Raw genomic sequence first — 17,449 nt, 5'->3', positions numbered from 1 at the left:
AGTTGTCACCCCTGCGTATTATATGTTTTCAATGTTGCATGTAAAGTTAGTGTGTTCACCGTGTATGCCAATAAAACTATCAACAGTATATTATTATAATATAAAGTGACAATATTAAGCAACTAAATACTAATCACAAAATTATTTTTCCAGCTTAATTTGGAAAAACCCATGATCAAATCGAAGCACGCCTCTAGGATGTTTGTAAATATTCGATATTGAAAATATAACATTTAGAATAATGGACAGTGTTTATGGACGGTGGAACAGAAGACTTAATTCTTGTCAAAAAATAGCAACCAATGAAGAAATGCAGATCTACACAATGTTCTAAGAAGCTGATGGAGGGAAATATAACAACAGAAAAAATAACAAACGTGGTGTAATATTTTTTTGGTCTCATGTGGACGGTATTAGGTTTCTGTGAATTGATTGGTTGACACAGGACGGAATGATAAAACAGATATGAAAAATCTCAACAGAAGATAATTGTGACGTTCCATATGCATATCAATATTCGAGGTTAAAACTGATGACGTGAGACGGTTCTGGAAGGAGCTGCTAATGACTCCATTGAAGATGTTTATTTCCATATCCTGCAGGTGTTGTCTTTACTTCCTGTAAATCAAGGAAACAGCGCCTAGCCATAAAACAGATAGCACTTCCTGTTGAATAAAGCATCTTATTATTTAATTTGGTAATTATTTAATAACAAATAAAATAAGATGCTCTATTCTACATAAATAAGAAACTAATTAATTTAATTTTAATTAATGTTTATTTAATTTAACTGGCCAGTAAAATAAGGCTAACATCAAATCGCTGAGTGCAAACATTGCAGCATGTACTCCGTACTAAAGATGTTGTTATTGACAGCGTTATCATCCAAATCTTGAAGTATGTTCATGTCTACTTGAGCTAGTTGTTAGTAGTATGCTTATATGTATCTACTACTGAATGCCCCGCTGAATTCTCATACTAGTTGTTAGTAGTATGCTTATATGTATCTACTACTGAATGCCCCGCTGAATTCTCATACTAGTTGTTAGTAGTATGCTTATATGTATCTACTACTGAATGCCCCGCTGAATTCTCATACTAGTTGTTAGTAGTATGCTTATATGTATCTACCACTGAATGCCCCGCTGAATTCTCATACTAGTTGTTAGTAGTATGCTTATATGTATCTACCACTGAATGCCCCGCTGAATTCTCATACTAGTTATTAGTAGTATGCTTATATGTATCTACTACTGAATGCCCCGCTGAATTCTCATATGTATTTATAGTAGAAAAATACCAGCTCTGATAGAACTATAGCAGATATGAAGAAACTGTATACAGACGGTTCCCTACTTACGAACATTCGAGTTACGAACAACGGTACATACGAACGTATGTATCGTTGTTTGTAACTCGATTAACTTTCAAATTATTTGTTTGAACTTTGTTTGAACTTTACATACGTATTGTAAAGAGATTTGCCGGCCTTTACTTGGCACGATCTCTACTAATAAATAAAGAGAAGAGAGTGCGTGTAGTTTCATTCAGCTTTTAATTAGCGAAGGAGATTTCACTAGCCGAGGAGCGTACGGCTATCTGCTCTGCTCAACTAAATGAGCGCACTCATTTATATACAATAATATCAACCGTTCCGGCTAATGGCAAACGGTAAGAACACCGGCTAACAAGGTGAATAAATAGGACCGCTAGCGGTTGGTATGACAACAATCTAAGTGACGATAAGTGATAGTGTTATGACGGTATATCAGATATAACAATAGCATAACGAGTGAAACAACGATATAATAAACGGACTACACATACAAAAAATTAAACAACGATAAGTGATAGCATAACGATTAAAACAACAATATAATAAAAAGGACAAAACATACAATAAATAAGAAATGCAGTGTCATGGCCCGGCGTCCACCAAAGTATTATCTCCATTTTGTTAAATATTTTTTTCAGTACAAACCAATACAGGTTATTTATACAAGCCTTAAACATACTTATATAAACCTTCAATATACTTATATAGGCCTTCAACATAAATTATAATACAAAATATAGCACTGAAGCAACTTACGAACAAATTCACCTTACGAACAATCGTTCGGAGCGTAACTCGTTCGTAGGTTGGGAACCGTCTGTATGCTATATCAGTGCTATCACAGCTCTATTGGAACAGCAAATACGATAGTATTATGCTAGCAATGATGGTACTACATCAGTTGTGATGGTAATGTACCAGTTATGACAGACTAAAATAATTATAAAAGTCTGCAACAGTTAAAAAGGTGCTCTACCTGTTATAATGGTGTTTCCTTCATAGTTAAAAGCACAACTAAATATCTCATCGCTGTGTCCCTCCAAAACTTGTTTGAGCTCTCCAGTTTCTGGATCCCAAAGTCGAGCAGTTTTATCAGAGCTTGCAGTAAGAACTCTACTTCCAGACGGATTGAAAGCGATCTGACAAAGATACAATCTTCATTCAAGGAGTTATCCACACTTGACAGTAACTTCCTTGCACAGATGATTCAAGGAGTTATCCGCACTTAACAGTAATTTACTTTCACAGATAACACAAATTTACGAACAAGCCTGAACCTAATAAGAAAACCTAACTTAGAGGAGCCCAAAAAATGAAACATAAGAAATTGGATCATTATCCACCATTTGACAATGACTGCAGCAGATTATCAGAAAACATGAACAATAACCTAATACAGCAAAACCTCAACATATAAAAGTAATCTATTGAAAAACTTGCTTCTTATGTCACTTCTGGTCGAAACCGTCGCAATCCGGAACAAATGTTTTTACAAGAACACAATGTCTTTTGCTGAATTCTTTCTTAAGTCAATAAAACAACCATAAATGTTTAAAGTAATTAAATTTAACATCAAAAGAAATGTATCGCATAAATCCAGACAAAAAAAAAATGTAAAAGTCTAAATTGTTTATAAAAGTAATAAAAAAAACTTTTTGTTCCTCAACTTTATAGGCACACGTGAAAGAAAGAAGGTAAGATGTGTGTATATAAGGTAAAGTATGTATGTAGTTTAAACAGAGTGATCTAACTAATTTAAACTATCTATTGTTTTCATATATTATCTATTGTTTTCATATATTATCTATTGTTTTCATATATTATCTATTGTTTTCATATATTATCTATTGTTTTCATATATTATCTATTGTTTTCATATATTATCTATTGTTTTTATATATTATCTATTGTTTTCATATATTATTTATTGTTTTTATATATTATCTATTGTTTTCATATATTATCTATTGTTTTCATATATTATCTATTGTTTTCATATATTATCTATTGTTTTCATATATTATCTATTGTTTTTATATATTATCTATTGTTTTCATATATTATCTATTGTTTTTATATATTATCTATTGTTTTCATATATTATCTATCGTTTTCATATATTATCTATTGTTTTTATATATTATCTATTGTTTTCATATACTATCTATTGTTTTCATGGTTCACTTCTTATTTCTACCAGCTTTTATAATTTTTACAAAACTGAAACGTTTTGAGAAATCTGACTTGCTGTACAATAAAAATTACTCCATATTTTAATACAAGTATTCGCTCATATTTTATGTCGTATACAAAAAAATTTGTATATAGGGTGATTGTAAGCTGACAGTATGCCAAAGAGTTGCTGCTACGCAAGGCCTTGGATGATCCTTCTCTATCCCATCCCAACTCTACAGTCCTAAAAGTTGTTGACTTGAAAATAGTTACAAAAAGCCAGTTCTTAAAGTTCTGTATTTTACAAGACTGAAAATCAATTAAAAGGAAAAAATTTTCATTAAACCAGATAAAATCCATAAAAAAGCTATTTAAATCTAAATCACTCTTATTATTATAAACCTTGTACCCAGCACACATTTTATAGGCTACAAACAACAATACGATAGACTGCGCATAAAACACTTCCAACAGCACGATAGTATGATAGAAAAAAGATATACATGTATTTTTGTATGTTTATGTTATACTTTGTTACATATTTACAATTACTTTTGCACACGTTTATATGATGAAAAATCTTAGGACATTGACATTGGCAGAAGCATTGGAAGAGACATTGGCAGAGTAAATCCAGAGCTAGATGTCAATTGATGTCTGAGCAGTTGGTTAAGTTTCTGCAGAATGAACCTGCATGTCCTATAGTAGAAAGTTGATTACTAACTGTTGCGACTCTGTCATAGCTCATAAATCATAATGTACTATGAAATTTTGCGTCATCAATGACTACTCCGTGTGTGTTAATTCTAGTTACAACGGACTCGTAAAAATAGACACGGAACATAATAAAGCATTTTTTGTTAAAAAACCAAATGTGTTGCTGTGTGACACATATATAAAACATAAAAAGGAAGAATGTTTGTTCGCGTGCAAACTCCGCCTAAACTTAGTCTACAAGACCACATAAACCCAGATCCACATTCCAGATCAAGTTGGCCTGGTGAACTTTCTGAACCAATTACAAATTTTTAGATCTGCATGGTGAAACTCCCCGAAAAATTCTTTCACTGCCACAAAGCATTATTTTTTTCTTCCAAAACAATAATTATGATTTCGCGGGAGCAATGTACACAATTGCACAGTTGTGTAAGTATGCATAAAACAGCGTCAAATGGCTTTTGCTTCGATTTACAAGACCATCACCTCAAGACATTCAGGTAGAAGTCTTGAGAAGAAGTAATTTGTATTACAAAATATTTATATTTGTGAAAGGTTTTTTCCAAAATGCATAGTTTCCAGATGACAATGATTAAGGTCAAGGTAAATAAACATGGCGTACAGTACCTTTGATATTTCACCTTCATGTCCTTCCATCTTGCTGAGTAGACTATGAGTTGTAGAATTGTAGCAGCGAGCTGTACCATCGGCTGACGCAGTCAGCAGCCTCTGGCCAGTGTAATCGAACGCCACATCTAATACTTCATCGTCGTGTCCCCGCAGAGTTCCAATACAACAGCCTACAAAGGATTAGAGCGACTAGGATATATCTAGTGACCTTGCTATCACCACTGTGGTCGTGTGTAAAATCTGATCATTGGTGTCCGTGTCTTTTTAAAGCCAGACTATGCACAGAGGGCATGTTTACTCTAGAGAAAATATATAAATCTGCTTGTCTGCTGATCGCTTGTCATTCGTGTGTCCAGGTACAGTAATAAAGTTTAAAAAATGAAAAACTTGTTTCATATTCGATTTTAATTCGAAAGTAGCAGCGCAATTGTTCAAAAATACTTAAAGACGATCGATTGGTGCAGGCGTTACAGCGTCAGTTCACCAATCTGAAAGTTACAAGCTGGAATATTGTCAAAAGATATCTTTTATCTTAACCCCGACTCCCTAGATACGGATAGACAACGTACAGGTACATACCGCTCTTATTATAGTGAAAACATATTTCTGTTTTGTTTTATTGTAGACGTATAAAGTATTTGTTATTAGTTTTCATCCGCAGACTATACTTTGCTGTCTAGAGAAAATAAACAAATCGTTGTGAATGGCATCGAAAACGTGCGTATAAAGCTTATTGAAAAATAACTGCAACCATAAAACGAGTGAAAGTGATAAGAAAAAAAAAGAAATGTTGTCGGTGCAAACCAATAATGCTGCACCGTGTTACGGTACAGACAACCAATTAAAAGTTTTGTATGGTTTTTTGTATGGTTAAAAAGGTAAGTATGAAAATATCTTGAAACGGATTAGGCAATTTACATGTATTTTATTGTTTTATAACGTAAATTCTCTATAACGTTCATAGAACAGATTATTTACTTTGTAGGAGCGTCTACTGTGATAGCAATACATAAATCATCTGGCCTTGCTTAGTCATAAAATATCAAGGGCACACAAATCCCAAAGACGAATGAAACTCTAGAAAAGCTGAAACTCTGATGGAAAAAGTGACTATACAAATAATTAGTGTTAGATTGTAGTTTAAAAATTTATTGATTCCTAAAAATAACAAAGCTACACAACGCACATTGTTGTGTTATGTACAAAAATGTACCAATATCCTTCCAGCTTTGAACTTAGAGAATAGTGTTGAAATATATAAAAAACACAATAAAGTAATTATTGAATTACAGTTCTTATTACAGCTTATCGCAGTTATAATTATCCATAGTCATTATGAAATAATTCTGAGAAATGGGAATAACTATACTGCTGTTTTAGATATATTAATGAACCCCTAAATAAAAATCTTGTGCGGTTTCATTCAATTCATCCAAATTAGGACAATTTAAAAAAAATTTTTAAGCACCAACTCAAAGCAATGCAGACTCTCATGTTCAGTCTGCTATACCAGTACCTGAATTCAAAAAATGACAAAAAGATTCCTGAGGTTACATGCGATATGTAGCCTTACAGAATTCATAAACCCGTATTTCCGCCTCGTAACACACACACACACACACACACACCATTGGTGATTGTAAGTGAACAACTCTAAATTTTTATTCATTCCATAACTAAAAGAAAAACAAAATTCAATCGAATTGAAACTTTCAGCCTCATATCGCAGAGACTTCACCACTCACCCCTCGTAAAATCCCAGAGCTTGCAAGTTTTATCCATGCTGCCGGTGGCTATAAGAGAACAGTCAAAGTTGAACTGGGCACTGCTGACCTCAGCCTGGTGACCGACAAGGGTGTAAACCCTCTTACCAGTCTTCACATCCCAGACGATAACCGTGTTGTCAAAGCTTCCGGTAATCAAGTGTGTTCCAGCCGTATTAAATGACAGCGAGATTATTTCAGCATTGTGACCCTGGAAGTGTATTGTCACTATTATATGTGATCAACAAAGCAGAATTATAAAAAAGTACATCCTAAGTTTATGTGAGCTACAAATAGGTTTAATAGTATAGCTGTGTTACAAGGCGTATATACAGGTTTGAATGGATGCAATCAGATATAATAATATGACTATTGCAGTGCGTATACACAGATTTGAACCTTTCCAAATATCTGTGAAGAATTCCATTACTCTTAAAAATCAGATCGCCCAGTTAGAAGCATAACAATAATCTGATGTTCACAAAGCCAAGCTATGTGGATTGCACACAACCTTGTTCTGGAATTCAAATTAATTCTGACCGATCCAAAGTTTTCTAACTAATTCTGACCAATCCAAAGATGCATTCATGTTGTCTTCTAGAAGACAATATAAAATTTGCTTGCCGGACCATCACAAAAAATAGATTGGTAAAAGAACATATAACATCAGCTCTCTTAATTACAGAAGTGTCAAACACTTCCCATGTTCACAGACATGGAGCTACAACCACAAGGAAGATGCTAACATACATCCACAGCGTGCTGTAATTTTAAAGAAGAGGCCATTGCTATGAGTGTGAGGCATCTTATAAGAGTGTATATCAATAGAGTTACAATTTGCAAAGCAGTCAAGATAAACGATTACAATAAAAGAAACAGCGGGCTGAAAAATTGTTCAACATGTTCCTAATAAAAGCAATGACTATTACATGTTTCAAAGGTAGAAAATGGTATAGATATCCTTGATTTTCCTCACTTCTTCACCAAAATCCTTATAATGAATAGAAACAAGAAGGAATAGATAAAAATGTGCTTCAAATTTAAATTCTGAAAAACATCCGAAACACAAACATTAAATAGTTTTTTTAGCTGTGCAAAAAAATGTAAAAGAAATTATGAAAGTGGTGTTTTGAAATTTTTTTAAGCACAATGAACTTACGACTAGTGAACACAGCTCAGCTCCAGTCTCCACATCCCAAACTTTGGCTGTTGCATCCATACTACCAGTAGCCACTTTGGTACTCTTTGGATCAAAGGCTAAACATACCTGGAAGTTACCAAAAAAGTAAGTGTGAAACAAACATTGCTAAAAAAAGCAGCGAACAATGCTGACTTCAGAATGATTAAGCAAAAAGACAAGCATAACAGAAAAGAGTTGCAAAGACTTGAAGAATAAAAAGGGTAAACAGCTGTCTAAATAAAGAGCAACGGCTGCATATAACTACAATAAAAAACAATGGTAGAAACTGATGAATAGAATAAAATTTGAATAGAGACTTTAGGTGAAGAGTAGCTTATTTGGTACAAAATCTTTAGTATTATTTTGCACTGCAAAGTCTGAACTTGATATAATTTGAGAGTTGTTTACTCATCAGTTCCTATGCCCAAGAAAACTCGCCTCATAGTTTCGCTTTGGTTTCTCTAACTTTTGTTTTATGTAGGACTAAAAATTCTTTGACCGCTTCGTGTGTGACACGTTTTTAATATAATTTCAAAGTTCTAAGTCGATTGGAATTCTAATTCTAAAGATATCGCTGAAATACTAAAGATTTTTCAAACCAACCATGAAATGAAAAATGGCTGCTGACACGGCATCAATTTTTAATGACACACTGATTGAAGTTATTGATAACGAAGGATCAAAAAAAGACAAACCTAAAAAAGTTCTTCCCATCACCAACAAAAGCTTGATACTTGAACTAGTCGTTTTTCTATTCATGAAAACCCACACTCTCTATCACATTCAGTGTCTGTCAATAGTGATGAGTCTTTATCACATTCAGTGTCTGTCAATAGTGATGAGTCTCTATCACATTCAGTGTCTGTCAATAGTGATGAGTCTCTATCACATTCAGTGTCTGTCAATAGTGATGAGTCTCTATCACATTCAGTGTCTGTCAATAGTGATGAGTCTCTATCACATTCAGTGTCTGTCAATAGTGATGAGTCTCTATCACATTCAGTGTACGTCAATAGTGATGAGTCTCTATCACATTCAGTGTACGTCAATAGTGATGAGTCTCTATCACATTCAGTGTACGTCAATAGTGATGAGTCTCTATCACATTCAGTGTACGTCAATAGTGATGAGTCTCTATCACATTCAGTGTACGTCAATAGTGATGAGTCTCTATCACATTCAGTGTCTGACAATAGTGATGAGTCTCTATCACATTCAGTGTACGTCAATAGTGATGAGTCTCTATCACATTCAGTGTACGTCAATAGTGATGAGTCTTAAATCACCTCCAACACATCACCTTTTTTAACAGAGAGTAAAGTAAGAAATATTCACTATATTTCATTTCCATTTCTTTCATTGTTCCCCACAATCTTAGAGCTTCAAAATTATATTCAGTTTCAAAAGAAATGCGCTATTACAAGTGTTTTCACAGTCGATGAAACATACATGTATGTACGCCAGTCTAGGATCAGGAGACCGGCTTGTATGTACAAGATTAGGCTACAAAGTATTAACTAAACTTCTTAAATTCTCTCTTTTATAAGTTGAAATCCCTAGAAAGGACTCACTTGTACTAGATAAAGCCATGCATAAATAATACCCACTGAGTCAATAATTGCAGGAACAATGAGAATGGTAATGTGACAACACGCATAATTTACCATCAAGTCTTCATTAGTTTTAATATGTTACTAGCTGGGCCGCCTGGCGTTGCCCGGGTAATAGAAAAATCTTTGGACAGAAAATTGATTTGTATTTAACATATAACGACATTTTCCATTCTAACTTTCAAACTACATATCATGAGAAAAGTGTTTTGTCTTACAAACAATGAGAAGTAGTGAGAGATTTGCTATTAGCAAGTTTAATAATATGAGCGAACAGCTTCTCGTGACGTTATGCTATGACCCGCGTCGTAAGCAAAGCAGTTAGGTTTTGCTCTCATATAATGACTTATATTGGCAAGCTAGCAATTTAATTTCTGTAATCTAGTGGGGAAGGCGTCAGACTGGTAAACAGTCGAGTCCGAGATCGACTCTTCGTCGGCACGGAATATTTATTTCAAGATTTTAAGATCTATTGCCGGACAATCAATCTTACAAACCTACATGCGACAAACTTTGAGAAATATATAGATAATATTAATAATTCAATAACTTTTAATAATAACATGTTCGTTGACGATTTTATTGTAACCTATTAAAAGAATAAAGTTAACTGCAATCTTGGTTCTTGTATACAGACCATTCTACAAAGCTCTTATTAGCTCAAACTTAATACTATCAACTTTATTAGCTCAAAACAATATAGGATAATATTCTTTATGGCAATGACTTGGATGGAAAACCTACCTACTAGAACATATTAGAATAATGACATTCAACATGGCAAATAAAGACACAGTGTTACATCAAGTAGACAATCTATTTACTATAATAGCACTATAATAGTACTATAATAGCTGTGTGTGTAACTCACTATTTCTGCAGTGTGTCCTCTGTAGGTATGGAAGCACTTGCCACTTTCTCCACTCCACAGTCTAGCGGTCTTATCAAATGATCCTGTCAGAACTTTATCTCTACAACCAGAATGACAATAATAATATTCAGAGTAAGATGAGAGATAGTAGAGGTGAGTGAACAGGCATATGTAAAACTAAGATAATAAACAGGTTGGCATGAGTGCATACTACCCATAATACCAACAATTTTTACTATAATAAAAGCCGTGTTCTCTGTCCATAGCCACGCTAAATGCGTTAGGAAAAAGATTGCCTCACGCAGGAATCAAACCCAGGTTGTCAGATTCAAGAGTAAGCACATTACCACTACACCACTCGGCAACCATGCAACTTTATTGGATAATCATACTGATTACTCATGATGATCTCTCACAGGGCACAGGACTAGCAAGTGTACATATAGAAAAGGTAAATGCTGAGGAAACCTAAGAGGGTTTCATAAACAACCACGAAGCATTTTTGTTCCAAAATGATCCAAATTTTCAAAATTTCATAAATTTGGGTTGATTTGCATAAAACAGTGGCAAACGATGTCTACTTGCATTCAAAAGACCATATGCTAATATTTTAACATTTACTTTAAAATTAAAATATGCCGCCGCTTTTATGCCGCTCGATACGACGTTCTACTACTTCCAAAAACAATTCCCAGAGGGCAACGCCTGGTACCTGCACCATTATCATATGTATACCCTCCCAAATAGTCATTTAGGAGGTAGACTTGAGTTTAAGTGTTCTGTGTTACAAAGACTTCGATTCAAACCGAAATTCGAAAAAACTATGTATACACTAGTTTTATACTGTGTATAAAACCGTGTATACAGTTTTATACACAGTATAAAACTGTATACACTAGTTTTATACTGTGTATAAAACCGTGTATACATAGTTTTATACACAGTATAAAACACAGTATAAAACTGTGTATAAAACCGTGTATACAGTTTTATACTGTGTATAAAATGACGTTACCCGATAAATTTCCTTATCCGACAAGGAATAAGGATAATCCGATAAACATTCCTTATAACTTTTAAATTTGAAACTGTGAAGCCCGACCTTACAAACATAAGTAAGCCCACTGATCCTAGACCGTATTAACAACTTTCCAAGCTGTAAAGAATGATATTGAGATCTGTGAGAGCTCTGTGCAAGCTTAGATGAGCTCTTGGGAGCTCTTGAAACTGTGGAAGCTCTTAAGATAGCAAACTTCCTTCTGAACTGAATATTATTTTGAAGCTACAAGCTTGTTGAACTCAATGAAAATATCATAAACCAAATTTAGTAAATAGTTTTTTTTTTACACTCTTTCAATGATATGATGTTTCGAAGGAACTGAAGAAACACAATGGTTGATGCATGTTGAGTCGGATAGAGTGTGTATATTATTTAAATAGTTTTAGTGTAAAAGTCTTGTTGCTGAAAAGAAGCTTTTTAAGTTTGTCTGTTTTTCATCTTCATTACCAGGAATTTCAATCAGCATGTGTCATCAGAAACTAGTGTTCTGTCAGCAGCCATTTTTCATTTCTTTGCTGCTTTGATATGCCCTCAGCATTTCAACAATATCTCAAAAGTCAATAGTCCAGTCAACTTGAAATGTTGGAACTGTAGTGAAAACATAGTTCGCACTTAGCGACCAGAATTTCATAATGCTACCTAAACTGGAAAGAGAATAAGCAAAGCCAAAATCCACAGCTGAGTTTTTTTCGAGCGTAGAGTTAATGCGAAAGAAACGTTCCGAATTATCTTGGGCTCAGGCTTCAGTGTTAAAGACGTCGCTTACTACACGCTACTCCATAAGGAGGGCGGGTAGTAAGCGATGTTTAAAAGTTTGCTGGTTTCAAAATAGAATGTTGTGTATATAACAAATATACACAATAATATATTGTGTATATTTGTTATAAATAAAATAACAAATAGTTGTAAAGCTCTTGTTGCTGAGGAGAAGAACCTTTCAAGGTTTGTCTACTCCTGACCCTTCATTACCAAGAAATTCAATCAGTGTGTTATTAGAAACTAATGTACTGTCTGCAGCCATTTTACATTTCTCTGTCAGCTACAAGTGACATCGGTATTTCAGCAATATCTCAAGAAGCAGTAGTCCGATCGACTGGAAACTTTGAAATTACACAGAAAATGTATACTGTACAATGCGACCAGAATTTCATAATCGTATGTCATCAGGAAAAGCAGAAAAAATAAAGTGAAACTATGAAACCTTAGTTTACTCGGGCGTAATATCAGCTGAGAAAAGAAAAATTCTTAATTGTTTCAGGCCACAGGTTACATAGGCTGTGATCAGATTTTAGTTGAATATGCAATTCAAGCAATTGCTTCTCTCTAGTGAGTATGTGCCCAAACATTTTCGACCTGAGGTTTAGACGGTATGTAATTATATTATTTTATTAGATAAGTATTCCTTATTGCTAAATAATCCGCCATCCATAAACTAACCACTCTCTTTAAGACAAGAACTATTAAACCCACCCGTATGGATTGTTGAAAGCAATTGCATATACGACATTGCGATGACCTTCCAATGTCTGCAACTCCTCACCAGATGCCGTGTCCCAAACCTTACATGTTCGGTCATAGCTGCCCGTGATGAAGCTAGGAAGAAAAAACAGGATTTTTTAGAAGAGATGGTAGCAGGCAACAGACACACTAAAATACAGTAGACAGCCAGCATGATTACAATCTCTCCTAAAAAAGTCATTAAATTTTTCATTTGTGGCAGCATAAACAGAGAAAGTAGGTAACAAAAGTTCAACATTGTGAACATGTAGTAACTCGCTGACGGTTGTCAGCTTTCTAATTTTGTCTATTTAGATCTAAGTTTTCATTACCAAGAACTTCAATCAGTGTGTCAGTGGAAAGTAATGTCCTGTCGGCAGCCACCTTTTATTTTTCAATCAGTTTGAAATATTTCAAGTATTTCGGCAATATCTCGAGCATAAAATATTGGTAGAATGAATAAAGAGAAAGCTATTTGAGCGAGCTACTGATGAACACAGTTGAAAATAAACCTACACAAATCTTTTGTATATTGGCGATTTGGTGCGCTGCCAGAGATCATCAGGAGTGTCAATAAAGCACAGAGAATAAGTATGCGTGCAATCATTCTTTTATAATTAGAAGACGGATGATTGGCACAGAGGTTAGTGAGTTGGCATACTTAGAGAGCATCACCGAGTTCAAACCCTATATGATGAAGAATATTTTTCTCTTGTAACTTTAGTCGAACAAAACAATCAGTAATTTAGCTACAGTCTTGAGCAACCCTGGGACATATTAGATGAACCAATCAAAGGATGTGATGCCAGGAAGGCATATGTGTGAATATTTTTCAGACTAACGCTGTGTATGAATTCATTAAAACCGAATGAGAGAAGGTAAAACTAGGAATATTACAGACAGACCTGTGCATTCTGTAAATGGAACTAATTTAATTCTAGTGGCTTTACATATAAAGTGCTTGGCTTAAAAAAAGCCTGAATAAAACAAGGTAACGAGTGGCTAAAATTTATTGCACTACAACATTTTTTCATATGGTTAACTATAAAATTTAAAAGCGCAGCATCAAATCTGATCAAACCACCATTATCAGGTGCTAAACCATACTTATAGTTGGTTACAATACAACAAATACAATAGTTACACCTGGTTATACAATGGTTTAGCACTTGATGAGGCTGGTTTGCTCAGACTTTAAACCTGCGCTTTCATTTTTATTGTAGCATACCAAACAACGTGGTAAAGCAATTAAATTTTAGTTGCTTTATCTCGCTTTAAATAACATGTACTGTGAAGACATAATCTCTAACAGTTCACAGAAGAGCTCCTCCATTCTTTTTCACTTTTTGTTTTTAGTCCCGCAGGGTTGCTAGCCACCCCTCCCTTCACAGTGGAGTGCAGATGGGGAACCTGGTTTAGTCGCCGATGACCTGACCAGATTTGACACCAGAGCAATTGTGGTTGGATGCCATTCTTAACATCACCAATGGTCCTTAGGCTATGTGATTCGAACCACTGAATTATTGATCATAAGACAGCACCCTATCCACTGAACTACGACCGCTTCATCAGTTTATACCTTGTTTTAATTGTTTAAATGGAATACATAGATATGTCTCACCTAGAGCCAGATTTGTTAAAAGCTACATTGGTAAGTGGTAGAATGTGAGCCCGTAGAACTTTAAACAAATAGAATGTGGAGTCTTGAGCCATAGCAAGCTTTTCTTGGAGTCGTTGTACTAGTTTTCTGACCTAAAATTCAAGCAAATATCATCAAAATAAAAACAAAACTACTGCTCGAGAAGCAAAATTATCGTGCAAGCGTTTACGACGTAACATTAAATAACACGCAGACACGAATACATTTACTAACCTGATCGACTTTGGAAGGAGTTATTAGTTTTTCTGTGCGCATCAACTCATCCACCACTGTATCTATGTCTGACCTAGAACAAAGATTTTATTTCACTGCAGATAATTTTATGTACCTCACAAGGTAAGAGATAACATCGGAAGTATTCTATGTTGGCAAATTTAATCGTATGGCAGAGATAATATGTTGTTACTCAAATAGAATATCATATCTGAGACAGGATAGAAAGGGTAAAAGGAATTTGAAAAAATAAACAATATAATCATTACATAAGGCTAATATAGCAATCTTTAATTATAAACCCAAAATAAACCTTAAACTGGGATAGTGAAACTATCGATAAGGAAGAAATCATTCAGCAGAGAGAGTAGAAGCAATAGAAATATTTAATTAATTATTAAAGACTAACTTACACAAAACTGTAGTAGATTTTATCCAAAAAGTATCGATATTTTTCTATCAGTTGAGATCAGTTTTTGATGTTTGAAGTGATCTGACTGCCAAGATGTTAAAATGACTGATCACTGTTAAAATGCTCTTAAGAAAACACTTCAAACATTAAAAACAATTGCATATTATAGAAAAATACCGATCGACACTTTCTGATAAAATCTACTAATATTATGTGTAAGTTCATCTTTAAACCAAACTATTTTAAGCATCTACACCAAATAACTCTAGAATATACTGAAAAACTAACTGCGGCTGTAGATTTAGCAGGTCAAGTGTTCGTTGTTTCATGATGCCACCTTGTTCGTATTCGAGTATGATACCTGCAACAAGAACATCCTAATAAGCCTTTATCCCTTCATATCATAATTTACTGTGATAAAGTACGCTATCAACCAGAATAAAGAAGTTTTGCGAGTAATGGAAGGCAATGTTAGAAACACAATCAGAATTCAAATGGAATGTATATATGTCAAGCATAAGTGGTAAAGCTTATCCATATATATACAATTGTATATATTTCTCAAAGTTTGTGTGTCGTTCCAGCTATAGTTATTAAAATCTTAGAAGAAAGAATTGGGAGCGCGTCTGATTTGATCTGGGACCCTCTGGTTCATCAGTCTGATGCCTTACCAATTCAGCCACATAAACTTGATGAATTCATTAGGCGATATATGTCGCTATATGGGAGTAAATACGCTACCGCTTTCAGTCACGACGCAAAGGTGTGAGAAGTGATAACTCTTATTAGTAAGCTTACTCAAATTATCCATTGGCAATGTGCCAGGCTAATAGCAAGTGCCAGGCAACTCCCATTGTTTATAAGCTAATTTTAAAACCCGGACAATGCCAGGTATCCCAGCTAGTCATACATAAAGGCTTTAGAAGTTGTGTGAGTGAATAAAAAGCTAAGAAAATATACTGTAGGATAGATTAGCTAACCTCCACATTCTAGGGCTACACCAACATCAATAAAAGACAATTTTCAACATGACATGTTTCGAAGATTTTTATTTTTGAACAACACTATATAGGCCTATGGTTCGACCATTAGTTTTGGGCTTGTTATATCAAAATACAAACATAACTGTACTTATTAGTGCTTTACATATTTGTTATTCTAATATGTTTTGCACAGTAACTCTTGGAATGACGTGGTTCACTTGAATGCTTTGAAACCTTGTATTTAATATTAAAGCTCAGAGTGTCAGCTATATTATTACACTGCTACTTACTGAAATTTCTTGAAAAAATAAATTATATTTCGCAAAGTTTGCCATAGAACCTGTTGCAATCTGTATGTAGTCTAGTCTAAACCATCTTACGACACTGACATTTCTTGCAAATTCATAATACACCCTAAAAACACGGGTCAGTATTAGGTGAGGCATGATCTTGTAAAACAGTTATTTAAAATTCTGTAGCAAATAAAAAGATCTAAACATATTAAAAATATATTTAAAATGTTTGAACCACGTTATATTCAAACACCTGTAAACACCGATATTCACATATAACAACGATTGATAAGGTTAATACCCATTGATAAGGTTCAAATTGGAATGTTTAGGTTAGAATTACTCGATAGTGGCCGACAACTACTTTTTTCGCAAGCGAAGCTACAGCTAAAATGTATAAAAAAACACATTGTGTTTATTATAGTTACCTGGTGGATAGTATCGTAATAAAAATTTCTTGAGCTTCATTGTGAATGCGAGGTTTTTTGAAGATGCGATTTCTAAAAGAAAAATTGCCTAGTGCAAGCCAAACACAGGAAACAGCGACCTAAAAGACGTAGTCTCGTTATGCGCCCACATCAAATGCTGGTAATTAGGGGATTATTTGAAAAACTAACGGTTAAAACTGTTGTTGCCGCTAAGCTATTTGTCGGGCTCATAGACTATTAGTCGAGATTCAAGATTATTTTTTAAATTCCTAAACTGTTCGTTGAAAACTAAGACAAATCGGCAAAATTTAAGACTATTGATCAAACTCCATAGACTGTTAGTGGAAATTGAAGACTACATTTGTATTGGTCTAATACGTATTGGTACACTTTCGCGAAATATTGTTTATTTAAGAGAGGATAACTCTAAGTACAAATAAGCTGTTCGCAGTTACAGTACTGCTAGCCTGGGCATGGCTCTCTTTCTCCCCCCCAAGAGAGCCATGCCCAGGCTACAGTACTGCCATATCTTTTGATTTTGGTAAATGATAGTTGATGCTATTATCAGGATTATGTCTCATTAAAATTGTGCTGAATCAATGTCTACTAGCAACAATCTTGTTG

General features: G+C 34.3%; 1 protein-coding gene across 1 annotated transcript; it reads right to left on the bottom strand.

The window, feature by feature from the left end:
- Positions 1-63: 63 nt before the first annotated feature.
- LOC137405778 (dynein assembly factor with WD repeat domains 1-like) lies at positions 64-16,942 on the bottom strand. Its single transcript, XM_068092170.1, has 11 exons — positions 16,826-16,942; positions 15,410-15,482; positions 14,710-14,782; positions 14,458-14,588; positions 12,810-12,932; positions 10,280-10,379; positions 7,778-7,885; positions 6,601-6,829; positions 4,853-5,025; positions 2,313-2,475; positions 64-618 (listed from the first exon to the last, which is right to left on the bottom strand). The coding sequence occupies exons 1-11, from the start codon at positions 16,863-16,865 to the stop codon at positions 584-586; spliced, it is 1,248 nt and encodes a 415-aa protein (XP_067948271.1). The 5' UTR covers positions 16,866-16,942; the 3' UTR covers positions 64-583.
- Between the last annotated feature and the right edge of the window lie 507 nt (positions 16,943-17,449).

This window comes from Watersipora subatra, chromosome 10 (assembly GCF_963576615.1).
Source record: "Watersipora subatra chromosome 10, tzWatSuba1.1, whole genome shotgun sequence".
Taxonomy (NCBI): domain Eukaryota; kingdom Metazoa; phylum Bryozoa; class Gymnolaemata; order Cheilostomatida; family Watersiporidae; genus Watersipora; species Watersipora subatra.
This window is presented reverse-complemented; position numbering and strand designations above follow the sequence as displayed.

Bases quoted from the DNA above. Each gene is read 5' to 3' on its own strand.
- LOC137405778 (XM_068092170.1), bottom strand. From the start codon at position 16,865: ATGAAGCTCAAGAAATTTTTATTACGATACTATCCACCAG. The intron at 15,483-16,825 runs GTAACTATAATA...TTCTTGTTGCAG, and splicing joins ATTACGATACTATCCACCAG to GTATCATACTCGAATACGAA. The intron at 619-2,312 runs GTAGAGCACCTT...CTTGATTTACAG, and splicing joins AGGAAACACCATTATAACAG to GAAGTAAAGACAACACCTGC.